This window comes from Oncorhynchus gorbuscha, unplaced genomic scaffold, assembly GCF_021184085.1.
Source record: "Oncorhynchus gorbuscha isolate QuinsamMale2020 ecotype Even-year unplaced genomic scaffold, OgorEven_v1.0 Un_scaffold_1016, whole genome shotgun sequence".
NCBI lineage: Eukaryota > Metazoa > Chordata > Actinopteri > Salmoniformes > Salmonidae > Oncorhynchus > Oncorhynchus gorbuscha.
In genome coordinates, this window is record NW_025745929.1 from 106,894 (window position 1) to 122,792 (window position 15,899).

At 42.9% G+C, this 15,899-nt stretch overlaps 1 protein-coding gene across 1 annotated transcript in view; it reads right to left on the minus strand.

Moving 5' to 3' along the window:
• LOC124020997 (voltage-dependent T-type calcium channel subunit alpha-1H-like) overlaps positions 1–15,899 on the minus strand; it is a gene marked incomplete at its 3' end in the record, with an annotated part of 212,184 nt that overhangs the window by 105,134 nt on the left and 91,151 nt on the right. Inside the window, 4 exon segments of the mRNA XM_046336312.1 lie at positions 1,738–1,897; positions 3,133–3,230; positions 9,441–9,495; positions 12,629–12,707. Coding sequence (XP_046192268.1) covers positions 1,738–1,897; positions 3,133–3,230; positions 9,441–9,495; positions 12,629–12,707 — 392 coding nt within the window.

Here is a 15,899-nt window from a genome sequence, read left to right on the forward strand (position 1 = left end):
GCTGTACCGGGTGGAGATTATAACCTAGAGAGGAACCAGGCTATGAGGGGTGGCCAGTCCTCTTCTGGCTGTGCCGGGTGGAGATTATAAACCTAGAGAGGAACCGGGCTATGAGGGGTGGAGATTATAAACCTAGAGAGGAACCAGGCTATGAGGGGTGGCCAGTCAGGTCAGCACCTCAGGAGTAAATGTCAGTTGTCTTTTCATAGTGACCGTAACAGGTCAGCACCTCAGGAGTAAATGTCAGTTGGCTATATAGTAGTGTATCATCGTGACCGTATTCCCCTCCTGCAAAGGTGGAAGTCTCGTCTTTTAAAGGTTCTAGTTATGAAGTCTGTACAGCGTTCCTCTTTCCCTGAATTCGGACCTGGAAGTCAGAAAATATTCAACATTTTGGTCATCGCAATGATCTACTTTCCGGGCTACCCGGATAAATAAACTTTAGTTAGTGCTAAACACGGCTGCTAGGATCTTGATTAGATTGTTAATTTGATCATATTACTATTACTATTACTGCTAGCCTCCCTACACTGGCTTCCTGTCAAGGCAAGGGCTGATTTCAAGGTTTTACTGCTAACCTACAAAGCATTACATGGGCTTGCTCCTACCCATCTCTCTGATTTGGTCCTGTCGTACATACCTACACGTACGCTACGGTCACAAGACGCAGGCCTCCTAACTGTCCCTAGAATTTCTAAGCAAACAGCTGGAGGCAGGGCTTTCTCCTATAGAGCTCCGTTTTTATGGAACGGTCTGCCTACCCATGTCAGAGACGCAAACTCGGTCTCAACCTTGAAGTCTTTACTGAAGACTCATCTCATCCGTATGATTGAGTGTCGTCTGGCCCAGGGGGTGCGAAGGTTAACGGCTGTCTCTGCCTGGCCAGTTCCCCTCTCTCCCACTGGGATTCTCTGTCCCTATTACGGGGGCTGAGTCACTGGCGTGCCCTTCCATCCTTCCTGTCCTCAGGGGGCTTGTGCGGTGGAGGAGATCTCCGTGGGCTGTACTCGGCCTTGTCTCAGGGTAGTTACTGCCTTGTTGATTTCTCTTTGGTGGTGAGGGGCTGTGCTTGGGCAACGTTGGTGGGGTTATATCCTGCCTGGTTGGCCCTGTCTGGGGCCAGTGTCCCCCGATCCCCTCTGTCTCAGGCCTCCAGTACCTGTAGTAGCTGCAATAGTCTATGAGCCGTGGAGACAGTCTGTCCTATCAGGTGTAATTCTCCTGCCTGCTTAATTCTCCCATCTCTGTCTCAGAGCACCTGAGCCCTAGGATCTACCTCTCCCTCTCTCTCTCTTTCTCTCTCACTGTCTCCCCCCCCCCATGGAACCTGACCTGTTCACCAGACGTGTTGATTGGTGTAATTTTCCTGCCTGCGTGTGCTCAATTCTCCCATCTCTGTCTCAGAGGACCTGAGCCCTAGGATCTACCTGGCCTGATCTACCTCTCCTCTCTCTCTCTGTCTCCCCCCCCCCATGGAACCATGACCTGTTCACCAGACGTGTTGATTGTCTGTGTTGTTAGGTTGTGTGTGTGTGTGTGTGTGTGTGTGTGTGTGTGTGTGTGTGTGTGTGTGTGTGTGTGTGTGTGTGTGTGTGTGTGTGTGTGTGTGTGTGTGTGTGTGTGTGTGTGTGTGTGTGTGTGTGTGTGTGTGTGTGTCAGTGTGTGTCAGTGTGTCAGTGTGTCAGGTTGTGTGTGTGTGTGTGTGTGTGTCAGTGTGTTAGGGTACAATATTCTTACGTTGTGAAGTCTTCTCCCATGAAGCACCTGTTCCTCAGTAGCCCCGCCCACAGCTGCACGCCCACGATGCCGAAGATGAAGAAGACAAAGAAACAGAGTGCCAGAACGTTCCCCAGCATGGGGAGAGTGTCTAGGAGCAGAGTCACCAGGATACGCATACCTACACACAGAAACACACACACATCACTGAGAGATGCATTATGGGAGAGAGAGAGAGAGAGAGAGAGAGAGAGAGAGAGAGAGAGAGAGAGAGAGAGAGAGAGAGAGAGAGAGAGAGAGAGAGAGAGAGACAGAGAGAGAGAGAGAGAGAGAGAGAGAGAGAGAGAGAGAGAGAGAGAGAGAGAGAGAGAGAGAGAGAGAGAGAGAGAGAGAGAGAGAGAGAGAGAGAGAGAGAGAGAGAGAGAGAGACAGAGAGAGAGACAGAGAGAGAGAGAGAGAGAGAGAGACAGAGAGAGAGAGAGAGAGAGAGAGAGAGAGAGAGAGAGAGAGAGAGAGAGAGAGAGAGAGAGAGAGAGTATGATCATGCTACACACTATTGAGGACATACTGGGTACTCATTATACTACACACTATTGAGTACATACTGGGTACTCATCATACTACATACTATTGAGTACATACTGGGTACTCATCATACTACATACTATTGAGTACATACTGGGTACTCATTATACTACACACTATTGAGTACATACTGGGTACTCATCATACTACATACTATTGAGTACATACTGGGTACTCATCATACTATTGAGGACATACTGGGTACTCATCATACTACATACTATTGAGTACATACTGGGTACTCATCATACTACATACTATTGAGTACATACTGGGTACTCATCATACTATTGAGTACATACTGGGTACTCATCATACTACACACTATTGAGGACATACTGGGTACTCATCATACCACACACTATTGAGGACATACTGGGTACTCATCATACTATTGAGTACATACTGGGTACTCATCATACTAGACAGTATTGAGTACATACTGGGTACTCATCATACTACATACTATTGAGGACATACTGGGTACTCATCATACTAGACAGTATTGAGGACATACTGTGTACTCATCATACTACACACTATTGAGTACATACTGGGTACTCATCATACTACATACTATTGAGGACATACTGGGTACTCATCATACTAGACAGTATTGAGGACATACTGTGTACTCATCATACTACACACTATTGAGTACATACTGGGTACTCATCATACTACATACTATTGAGGACATACTGGGTACTCATCATACTATTGAGTACATACTGGGTACTCATCATACTATTGAGTACATACTGGGTACTCATCATACTACATACTATTGAGTGCATACTGTGTACAACAGACAGACAGAGAGGTGCTCACTGGGTACTCTGTTGATGGCTCGTAGTGGGCGGAGCACCCTGACAGTCCTGATGGCTGATAGGCTGACGTTGTGTCCGTCTAGAGAGTACTCCAACATCCTGAGGAGAGAGAAAGGAAACTCAGTTTAACCCTGACCTCTGAACCCTGTCAATTAACCTCCACTCACTAAGGGAAGGTTTCCCCAGACACAGATTAAGGCTATTCTCAAATATATTTTTATTCCAGGACTAATCTGCGTCTAGGAAACCCAAGCCTTTTAGTTCAGGACTAGGTTTAGTTCAGGACTAGGTTTAGTCCAGGACTAGGTTTAGTTCAGGACTAGGTTTAGTTCAGGACTAGGTTTAGTTCAGCAGGACTAGGTTTAGTTCAGGACTAGGTTTAGTTCAGCACTAGGTTTAGTTCAGCACTAGGTTTAGACCAGTGTGTGTGTGTGTGTGGTTTAGTCCAGGACTAGGTTTAGTTCAGGACTAGGTTTAGTCCAGGACTAGGTTTAATCTGCATCTAGGAAACACAAGCCTTTTAGTTCAGGACTAGGTTTAGTTCAGCACTAGGTTTAGTTCAGCACTAGGTGTAGTCCAGGACTAGGTTTAGTTCAGGACTAGGTTTAGTCCAGGACTAGGTTTAGTTCAGGACTAGGTTTAGTTCAGGACTAGGTTTAGTTCAGCAGGACTAGGTTTAGTTCAGGACTAGGTTTAGTCCAGGACTAGGTTTAGTTCAGGACTAGGTTTAGTTCAGGACTAGGTTTAGTCCAGGACTAGGTTTAGTCCAGGACTAGGTTTAGTTCAGCAGGACTAGGTTTAGTTCAGGACTAGGTTTAGTTCAGGACTAGGTTTAGTTCAGCACTAGGTTTAGTCCAGGACTAGGTTTAGACCAGGACTAGGTTTAGTTCAGGACTAGGTATAGTTCAGCACTAGGTTTAGTTCAGCACTAGGTTTAGTTCAGGACTAGGTGTAGTTCAGGACTAGGTTTAGTCCAGGACTAGGTTTAGTCCAGGACTAGGTTTAGTTCAGGACTAGGTTTAGTTCAGCACTAGGTTTAGTTCAGGACTAGGTTTAGTTCAGCACTAGGTTTAGTCCAGGACTAGGTTTAGTTCAGCACTAGGTGTAGTTCAGGACTAGGTTTAGTCCAGGACTAGGTTTAGTTCAGCACTAGGTGTAGTTCAGGACTAGGTTTAGTTCAGCACTAGGTTTAGTTCAGCAGGACTAGGTTTAGTTCAGGACTAGGTTTAGTCCAGCACTAGGTTTAGTTCAGCAGGACTAGGTTTAGTTCAGGACTAGGTTTAGTTCAGCACTAGGTTTAGTCCAGCACTAGGTTTAGTTCAGGACTAGGTTTAGTTCAGCACTAGGTTTAGTTCAGCAGGACTAGGTTTAGTTCAGGACTAGGTTTAGTTCAGCACTAGGTTTAGTTCAGCACTAGGTTTAGTTCAGCACTAGGTTTAGTTCAGCAGGACTAGGTTTAGTTCAGGACTAGGTTTAGTTCAGCACTAGGTTTAGTTCAGCACTAGGTTTAGTTCAGGACTAGGTTTAGTCCAGGACTAGGTTTAGTTCAGGACTAGGTTTAGTCCAGGACTAGGTTTAGTCCAGGACTAGGTTTAGTTCAGCACTAGGTTTAGTCCAGGACTAGGTTTAGTCCAGGACTAGGTTTAGTTCAGCACTAGGTTTAGTCCAGGACTAGGTTTAGTTCAGCACTAGGTGTAGTTCAGGACTAGGTTTAGTCCAGGACTAGGTTTAGTTCAGCACTAGGTGTAGTTCAGGACTAGGTTTAGTTCAGCACTAGGTTTAGTTCAGCAGGACTAGGTTTAGTTCAGGACTAGGTTTAGTCCAGCACTAGGTTTAGTCCAGGACTAGGTTTAGTTCAGCACTAGGTGTAGTTCAGGACTAGGTTTAGTTCAGCACTAGGTTTAGTTCAGCAGGACTAGGTTTAGTTCAGGACTAGGTTTAGTCCAGCACTAGGTTTAGTCCAGCACTAGGTTTAGTTCAGCACTAGGTTTAGTTCAGGACTAGGTTTAGTTCAGCACTAGGTTTAGTTCAGCACTAGGTTTAGTTCAGGACTAGGTTTAGTCCAGGACTAGGTTTAGTTCAGGACTAGGTTTAGTCCAGGACTAGGTTTAGTCCAGGACTAGGTTTAGTTCAGCACTAGGTTTAGTCCAGGACTAGGTTTAGTCCAGGACTAGGTTTAGTTCAGGACTAGGTTTAGTTCAGGACTAGGTTTAGTTCAGGACAAGGTTTAGTCCAGGACTAGGTTTAGTTCAGCAGGACTAGGTTTAGTCCAGGACTAGGTTTAGTCCAGGACTAGGTTTAGTTCAGGACTAGGTTTAGTTCAGGACTAGGTTTAGTCCAGGACTAGGTTTAGTTCAGCACTAGGTTTAGTCCAGGACTAGGTTTAGTTCAGGACTAGGTTTAGTTCAGCAGGACTAGGTTTAGTTCAGCACTAGGTTTAGTTCAGGACTAGGTTTAGTCCAGGACTAGGTTTAGTTCAGCACTAGGTTTAGTCCAGGACTAGGTTTAGTTCAGGACTAGGTTTAGTCCAGGACTAGGTTTAGTTCAGGACTAGGTTTAGTCCAGGACTAGGTTTAGTTCAGCACTAGGTTTAGTTCAGGACTAGGTTTAGTTCAGCACTAGGTTTAGTTCAGGACTAGGTTTAGTTCAGGACTAGGTTTAGTCCAGGACTAGGTTTAGTTCAGGACTAGGTTTAGTTCAGCACTAGGTTTAGTTCAGGACTAGGTTTAGTCCAGGACTAGGTTTAGTTCAGCACTAGGTTTAGTTCAGGACTAGGTTTAGTTCAGCACTAGGTTTAGTCCAGGACTAGGTTTAGTTCAGGACTATGTTTAGTTCAGGACTAGGTTTAGTCCAGGACTAGGTTTAGTCCAGGACTAGGTTTAGTTCAGGACTAGGTTTAGTTCAGGACTAGGTTTAGTCCAGGACTAGGTTTAGTTCAGGACTAGGTTTAGTTCAGGACTAGGTTTAGTTCAGGACTAGGTTTAGTTCAGCACTAGGTTTAGTTCAGGACTAGGTTTAGTTCAGCACTAGGTTTAGTTCAGGACTAGGTTTAGTTCAGGACTAGGTTTAGTTCAGCACTAGGTTTAGTTCAGGACTAGGTTTAGTCCAGGACTAGGTTTAGTCCAGGACTAGGTTTAGACCAGGACTAGGTTTAGTCCAGGACTAGGTTTAGTTCAGGACTAGGTTTAGTTCAGGACTAGGTTTAGTTCAGGACTAGGTTTAGTTCAGCACTAGGTTTAGTTCAGCACTAGGTTTAGTCCAGGACTAGGTTTAGACCAGGACTAGGTTTAGTTCAGCACTAGGTTTAGTTCAGCACTAGGTTTAGTCCAGGACTAGGTTTAGACCAGGACTAGGTTTAGTTCAGCACTAGGTTTAGTTCAGGACTAGGTTTAGACCAGGACTAGGTTTAGTTCAGCACTAGGTTTAGTTCAGGACTAGGTTTAGTTCAGCACTAGGTTTAGTCCAGGACTAGGTTTAGTTCAGCACTAGGTTTAGTTCAGGACTAGGTTTAGACCAGGACTAGGTTTAGTTCAGCACTAGGTTTAGTTCAGCACTAGGTTTAGTTCAGCACTAGGTTTAGTTCAGCAGGACTAGGTTTAGTTCAGCACTAGGTTTAGTTCAGGACTAGGTTTAGTCCAGGACTAGGTTTAGTTCAGCACTAGGTTTAGTTCAGCACTAGGTTTAGTTCAGGACTAGGTTTAGTCCAGGACTAGGTTTAGTTCAGCACTAGGTTTAGTTCAGCACTAGGTTTAGTCCAGGACTAGGTTTAGACCAGGACTAGGTTTAGTTCAGCACTAGGTTTAGTTCAGCACTAGGTTTAGTCCAGGACTAGGTTTAGACCAGGACTAGGTTTAGTTCAGCACTAGGTTTAGTCCAGGACTAGGTTTAGACCAGGACTAGGTTTAGTTCAGCACTAGGTTTAGTTCAGGACTAGGTTTAGTTCAGCACTAGGTTTAGTCCAGGACTAGGTTTAGTCCAGGACTAGGTTTAGACCAGGACTAGGTTTAGTCCAGGACTAGGTTTAGTTCAGGACTAGGTTTAGTTCAGGACTAGGTTTAGTTCAGCACTAGGTTTAGTTCAGCACTAGGTTTAGTTCAGGACTAGGTTTAGTTCAGCACTAGGTTTAGTTCAGGACTAGGTTTAGTTCAGCACTAGGTTTAGTTCAGCAGGACTAGGTTTAGTTCAGCACTAGGTTTAGTTCAGGACTAGGTTTAGTCCAGGACTAGGTTTAGTTCAGGACTAGGTTTAGTTCAGCAGGACTAGGTTTAGTTCAGGACTAGGTTTAGTCCAGGACTAGGTTTAGTTCAGGACTAGGTTTAGTTCAGCAGGACTAGGTTTAGTTCAGGACTAGGTTTAGTTCAGGACTAGGTTTAGTTCAGGACTAGGTTTAGTTCAGGACTAGGTTTAGTTCAGCACTAGGTTTAGTTCAGGACTAGGTTTAGTCCAGGACTAGGTTTAGTCCAGGACTAGGTTTAGACCAGGACTAGGTTTAGTTCAGGACTAGGTTTAGTTCAGGACTAGGTTTAGTTCAGCACTAGGTTTAGTTCAGGACTAGGTTTAGTCCAGGACTAGGTTTAGTCCAGGACTAGGTTTAGTCCAGGACTAGGTTTAGTCCAGGACTAGGTTTAGACCAGGACTAGGTTTAGTTCAGGACTAGGTTTAGTCCAGGACTAGGTTTAGTTCAGCACTAGGTTTAGTTCAGGACTAGGTTTAGTTCAGTACTAGGTTTAGTTCAGCACTAGGTTTAGTTCAGCAGGACTAGGTTTAGTTCAGGACTAGGTTTAGACCAGGACTAGGTTTAGTTCAGGACTAGGTTTAGTTCAGGACTAGGTTTAGTTCAGGACTAGGTTTAGTCCAGGACTAGGTTTAGTTCAGCACTAGGTTTAGTTCAGCAGGACTAGGTTTAGTTCAGGACTAGGTTTAGTTCAGCACTAGGTTTAGTTCAGCACTAGGTTTAGTTCAGCACTAGGTTTAGTCCAGGACTAGGTTTAGTTCAGCAGGACTAGGTTTAGTCCAGGACTAGGTTTAGTTCAGGACTAGGTTTAGTTCAGGACTAGGTTTAGTTCAGCAGGACTAGGTTTAGTCCAGGACTAGGTTTAGTTCAGGACTAGGTTTAGTTCAGGACTAGGTTTAGTTCAGGACTAGGTTTAGTTCAGGACTAGGTTTAGTTCAGCACTAGGTTTAGTTCAGCAGGACTAGGTTTAGTTCAGCACTAGGTTTAGTTCAGCACTAGGTTTAGTTCAGCACTAGGTTTAGTTCAGCACTAGGTTTAGTTCAGGACTAGGTTTAGTCCAGGACTAGGTTTAGTTCAGCAGGACTAGGTTTAGTTCAGGACTAGGTTTAGTTCAGCAGGACTAGGTTTAGTTCAGCACTAGGTTTAGTTCAGCAGGACTAGGTTTAGTTCAGCACTAGGTTTAGTTCAGCACTAGGTTTAGTTCAGCAGGACTAGGTTTAGTTCAGCACTAGGTTTAGTTCAGGACTAGGTTTAGTCCAGGACTAGGTTTAGTTCAGCACTAGGTTTAGTTCAGCACTAGGTTTAGTTCAGGACTAGGTTTAGTCCAGGACTAGGTTTAGTCCAGGACTAGGTTTAGTTCAGGACTAGGTTTAGTTCAGCACTAGGTTTAGTTCAGGACTAGGTTTAGTTCAGCACTAGGTTTAGTTCAGGACTAGGTTTAGTTCAGGACTAGGTTTAGTTCAGCAGGACTAGGTTTAGTTCAGGACTAGGTTTAGTCCAGGACTAGGTTTAGTTCAGGACTAGGTTTAGTCCAGGACTAGGTTTAGTTCAGCACTAGGTTTAGTTCAGGACTAGGTTTAGTTCAGGACTAGGTTTAGTTCAGCACTAGGTTTAGTTCAGCAGGACTAGGTTTAGTTCAGCACTAGGTTTAGTTCAGGACTAGGTTTAGTCCAGGACTAGGTTTAGTTCAGCACTAGGTTTAGTTCAGGACTAGGTTTAGTCCAGGACTAGGTTTAGTTCAGGACTAGGTTTAGTTCAGCACTAGGTTTAGTTCAGAACTAGGTTTAGTCCAGGACTAGGTTTAGTTCAGGACTAGGTTTAGTTCAGCACTAGGTTTAGTTCAGAACTAGGTTTAGTTCAGGACTAGGTTTAGTCCAGGACTAGGTTTAGTTCAGCACTAGGTTTAGTTCAGGACTAGGTTTAGTTCAGCACTAGGTTTAGACCAGTGAGTTTGTGTGTGTGTGTGTGTGTGTGTGTGTGTGTGTGTGTGTGTGTGTGTGTGTGTGTGTGTGTGTGTGTGTGTGTGTGTGTGTGTGTGTGTGTGTGTGTGTGTGTGTGTGTTGTCCAACACTGACCCGATGATAACGATGAAGAAGTCCAGTCTGTTCCAGGTGTCACCAAGGTAACATGTATTTAAATCATGATATATTAATTAAACACAGGTAGAGACATGTATTTTCTGACCTACAAAGTTAATAATATATATGAATTAAACACAGGTAGAGACATGTATTTAAATCATGATATATTAATTAAACACAGGTAGAGACATGTATTTAAATCATGATATATTAATTAAACACAGGTAGAGACATGTATTTAAATCATGATATATTAATTAAACACAGGTAGAGACATGTATTTAAATCATGATATATTAATTAAACACAGTATTTAAATCATGATATATTAATTAAACACAGGTAGAGACATGTATTTAAATCATGATATATTAATTAAACACAGGTAGAGACATGTATTTAAATCATGATATATTAATTAAACACAGGTAGAGACATGTATTTAAATCATGATATATTAATTAAACACAGGTAGAGACATGTATTTAAATCATGATATATTAATTAAACACAGGTAGAGACATGTATTTAAATCATGATATATTAATTAAACACAGGTAGAGACATGTATTTAAATCATGATATATTAATTAAACACAGGTAGAGACATGTATTTAAATCATGATATATTAATTAAACACAGGTAGAGACATGTATTTAAATTTAAATCATGATATATTAATTAAACACAGGTAGAGACATGTATTTAAATCATGATATATTAATTAAACACAGGTAGAGACATGTATTTAAATCATGATATATTAATTAAACACAGGTAGAGACATGTATTTAAATCATGATATATTAATTAAACACAGGTAGAGACATGTATTTAAATCATGATATATTAATTAAACACAGGTAGAGACATGTATTTAAATCATGATATATTAATTAAACACAGGTAGAGACATGTATTTAAATCATGATATATTAATTAAACACAGGTAGAGACATGTATTTAAATCATGATATATTAATTAAACACAGGTAGAGACATGTATTTAAATCATGATATATTAATTAAACACAGGTAGAGACATGTATTTAAATCATGATATATTAATTAAACACAGGTAGAGACATGTATTTAAATCATGATATATTAATTAAACACAGGTAGAGACATGTATTTAAATCATGATATATTAATTAAACACAGGTAGAGACATGTATTTAAATCATGATATATTAATTAAACACAGGTAGAGACATGTATTTAAATCATGATATATTAATTAAACACAGGTAGAGACATGTATTTAAATCATGATATATTAATTAAACACAGGTAGAGACATGTATTTAAATCATGATATATTAATTAAACACAGGTAGAGACATGTATTTAAATCATGATATATTAATTAAACACAGGTAGAGACATGTATTTAAATCATGATAAATTAATAATATTAATTAAACACAGGTAGAAACATGTATTTATTTTAATAATATGAATTAAACACAGGTTTAAGAATGAGAGGACATTCAGGCCTGTTCTACTATAGAAACGTCTTTGTTGAAGAATGAGAGAACATTCAGGCCTGTTCTACTATAGAAACGTCTCTGTTGAAGAATGAGAGGACATTCAGGCCTGTTCTACTATAGAAACGTCTCTGTTGAAGAATGAGAGGACATTCAGGCCTGTTCTACTGAAGAATAGAAACGTTCTCCGTCGGAGGAATGAGAGGACATTCAGGCCTGTTCTACTATAGAAACGTCTCCGTTGAAGAATGAGAGGACATTCAGGCCTGTTCTACTATAATCTTCTCCTTTCCCCTTCTGATGACCAGGTGGCGATCGCATCTCTGCATGTCTGGCAGACATATCAGTGTGGATGACGGATCACCACCTCAAGCTGAACCTCGGCAAGACGGAGCTGCTCTTCCTCCCGGGAAGGACTGCCCGTTCCATGATCTCGCCATCACGGTTGACAACTCCATTGTGTCCTCCTCCCAGAGCGCCAAGAACCTTGGCGTGATCCTGGACAACACCCTGTCGTTCTCAACTAACATCAAGGCGGTGGCCCGTTCCTGTAGGTTCATGCTCTACAACATCCGCAGAGTACGACCCTGCCTCACACAGGAAGCGGCGCAGGTCCTAATCCAGGCACTTGTCATCTCCCGTCTGGATTACTGCAACTCGCTGTTGGCTGGGCTCCCTGCCTGTGCCATTAAACCCCTTCAACTCATCCAGAACGCCGCAGCCCGTCTGGTGTTCAACCTTCCCAAGTTCTCTCACGTCACCCCGCTCCTCCGTTCTCTCCACTGGCTTCCAGTTGAAGCTCGCATCCGCTACAAGACCATGGTGCTTGCCTACGGAGCTGTGAGGGGAACGGCACTCAGTACCTCCAGGCTCTGATCAGGCCCTACACCCAAACAAGGGCACTGCGTTCATCCACCTCTGGCCTGCTCGCCTCCCTACCACTGAGGAAGTACAGCTCCCGCTCAGCCCAGTCAAACTGTTCGCTGCCCTGGCCCCCAATGGTGGAACAAACTCCTCACGACGCCAGGACAGCGGAGTCAATCACCACCTTCCGGAGACACCTGAAACCCCACCTCTTTAAGGAATACCTAGGATAGGTTAAGTAATCCCTCTCACCCCACCCCCCCTAAGTTTTAGATGCACTATTGTTAAGTGACTGTCCCACTGGATGTCATAAGGTGAATGCACCAATTTGTAAGTCGCTCTGGATAAGAGCGTCTGCTAAATGACTTAAATGTAAATGTAAATGTAGAAACGTCTCTGTTGAAGAATGAGAGGACATTCAGGCCTGTTCTACTAAAGAAACGTCTCTGTTGAAGAATGAGAGGACATTCAGGCCTGTTCTACTATAGAAACGTCTCTGTTGAAGAATGAGAGGACATTCAGGCCTGTTCTACTATAGAAACGTCTCTGTTGAAGAATGAGAGGACATTCAGGCCTGTTCTACTATAGAAACGTCTCTGTTGAAGAATGAGAGGACATTCAGGCCTGTTCTACTATAGAAACGTCTCCGTCGGAGGAATGAGAGGACATTCAGGCCTGTTCTACTATAGAAACGTCTCCGTCCGAGGAATGAGAGGACATTCAGGCCTGTTCTACTATAGAAACGTCTCCGTCCGAGGAATGAGAGGTTTCAGCTATTTTCATAATTGTTTTATTCTAAACTTTGAAATTGCCACTTTAAAAAGGTCACCTACCTAGAACACCCAGAGCCACCATCTTCACCAGCATCTCCACCGCAAAGAACACAAAGATACCATCATCCAGAGCCTAACACACACACACACACACAAAAGAGACACACACACACACAAAGAGAGATAGACACACACACACACAAAGAGACACACACACACACACACACACACACACACACACACACACACACACACACACACACACACACACACACACACACACACACACACACACACACACACACACACACACACACACACACACACACACACACACACACACACAAAGAGAGATAGACACACACACACACAAAGAGAGAGAGACACACACACACACACAAAGAGAGAGAGACACACACAAAGAGAGAGAGACACACACACACACACAAAGAGAGATAGACACACACACACACACACACACAGAGGGAAGCAGTGAGTACTGTCGTTGTTTATCTCATGTTATTTATATTCACAGTGATGTTTATAACAGACATGTTTTAACCACAGAGGAGTGCATTCTGGGATAATTCTGTCTTTGACCTCCGAACCTTTAATCCCACTGCTGGGACTGGCACTGCTGTTTTCCCACAAAACAGCCCAAATATTCTCCTCTACATCTCGTGGTTCACGTGGTAAACCCTTCAACCAATCACGGGTCCTGTTCTACATGTTGAGGAGGTCAACCCTTCAACCAATCAGGAGTCCTGTTCTACATGTTGACCCTTCAACCAATCAGTGGTCCTGTTCTACATGTTGACCCTTCAACCAATCAGGGGTCCTGTTCTACATGTTGAGGAAGTCAACCCTTCAACCAATCAGTGGTCCTGTTCTACATGTTGACCCTCTTGGTTTCATCTTCAGACGGGCCTAGTAGAGATGTAAGGTGGTTTCATCTTCAGACGGGCCTAGTAGAGATGTAAGGTGGTTTCATCTTCAGACGGGCCTAGTAGAGATGTAAGGTGGTTTCATCTTCAGACGGGCCTAGTAGAGATGTAAGGTGGTTTCATCTTCAGACGGGCCCAGTAGAGATGTAAGGTGGTTTCTTCTTCAGACGGGCCTAGTAGAGATGTAAGGTGGTTTCATTTCTAAACGGTTAACTTCCTGGTGCATCTTCAGACGGGCCTAGTAGAGATGTAAGGTGGTTTCATCTTCAGACGGGCCTAGTAGAGATGTAAGGTGGTTTCATTTCTAAACGGTTAACTTCCTGGTGCATCTTCAGACGGGCCTAGTAGAGATGTAAGGTGGTTTCATCTTCAGACGGGCCTAGTAGAGATGTAAGGTGGTTTCATTTCTAAACGGTTAACTTCTTGGTGACATCTTCAGACGGGCCTAGTAGAGATGTAAGGTGGTTTCATCTTCAGACGGGCCTAGTAGAGATGTAAGGTGGTTTCCTTTCTAAACGGTTAACTTCTTGGTGACTGGGGGGGGCAGTATTGAGTAGCTTGGATGAATAAGGTTCCCAGAGTAAACTGCCTGCTACTCTGTTCCAGATGGCAGCATCTAGTAGCTTGGATGAATAAGGTGCCCAGAGTAAACTGTCTGCTACTCTGTCCCAGATGCTAATATATGCATAATATTAGTAGTATTGGATAGAAAACACTCTGACGTTTCTAAAACTGTTTGAATGATGTCTGTGAGTATAACAGAACTCATCTGGCAGGTGAAAACCTGAGAAAATACCAACCAGGAAGTGGTTGTAGTTTTTCAACTCATTGCCATTCCAATATACAGTGTAAAATGGGGCCATTTTGCACTTCCTAAGGCTTCCACTAGATGTCAACAGTCTTTAGAACGTTGTTTCATGCTTCTACTGTGAAGTTGGGGTGAATGATAGGGGAATGAGCCAGGTGTCTGGCAGAGTGCCACAGGCTCTGAGGTGCGGTCATGAGAGAGTTAGCTCTCGTTCCATTGCTTTTCTATACTTAGTTTGACAAGTTTCTACGACCTGTAATATAACTTTTTTGAACTTTTCGTCCAACTTTCGCCTGGTCCTGGATTTGGATTTTGGATTTGTTTACCAAACCAAAAGAAGGTATTTGGACATAAATGATGGGCATTATCGAACAAAACTAACATTTATTGTGGAACTGGGATGCCTGGGAGTGCATTCTGATGAAGATCATCTAAGGTAAGTCAATATTTATAATGCTATTCATGACAAATGTTGTCTACCCAATAAGACGATATCTTTTTGGCTGCTTTTTTGTCTGAACGCTGTACTCAGATTATTGCATGGTTTGTTTGTTTTTTCAGAAAACTAGCCGGATGTTTTCAAGGCACAACATTACTGACCATAAAGCGCATGGTTTGTTTTTTCGTAACGTTTAAAAAAAAATGTGACTCAGCGTTAAGCATTAAGGAGAAGTATATCTCCAATTCCATGTGTAACACTTGTATTTTCATCAACATTTATGATGAGTATTTCTGTAAATTGATGTGGCTCTCTGCAAAAATCACCAGATGTTTTAGAACTACTGAAAGTAACACGCCAATGTAAAATGAGATTTTTGGGATATTAATATGCACTTTATCGAACAAGACATGCATGTATTGTGTAACATGAAGTCCTATGAGTGTCATCTAATGAAGATCATCAAAGGTTAGTGATTAATTTTATCTCTATTTGTGCTTTTTGTGACTCCTCTCTTTGGCTGGAAAAATGGCTGTGTTTTTTTATGAATTGGTGGTGACCTAACATAATCGTTTGTGGTGCATTCGCTGTAAAGCCTTTTTGAAATAAAGACACTGTGGCTGGATTAACGAGAATTGTATCTTTAAAATAGTGTAAAATACTTGTATGCTTGAGGAACTTTAATTATGAGATTTTTTGTTGATTTGAATTTGGCGCCCTGCACTTTCACTGGCTTTTGGCGAGGTGGGATGCTACATATCCCAGAGAGGTGGGATGCTACATATCCCAGAGAGGTGGGATGCTACATATCCCAGAGAGGTGGGATGCTACATATCCCAGAGAGGTGAGATGCTACATATCCCAGAGAGGTGGGATGCTACATATCCCAGAGAGGTGGGATGCTACATATCCCAGAGAGGTGGGATGCTACATATCCCAGAGAGGTGAGATGCTACATATCCCAGAGAGGTGGGATGCTACATATCCCAGAGAGGTGAGATGCTACATATCCCAGAGAGGTGGGATGCTACATATCCCAGAGAGGTGGGATGCTACATATCCCAGAGAGGTGGGATGCTACATATCCCAGAGAGGTGGGATGCTACATATCCCAGAGAGGTGGGATGCTACATA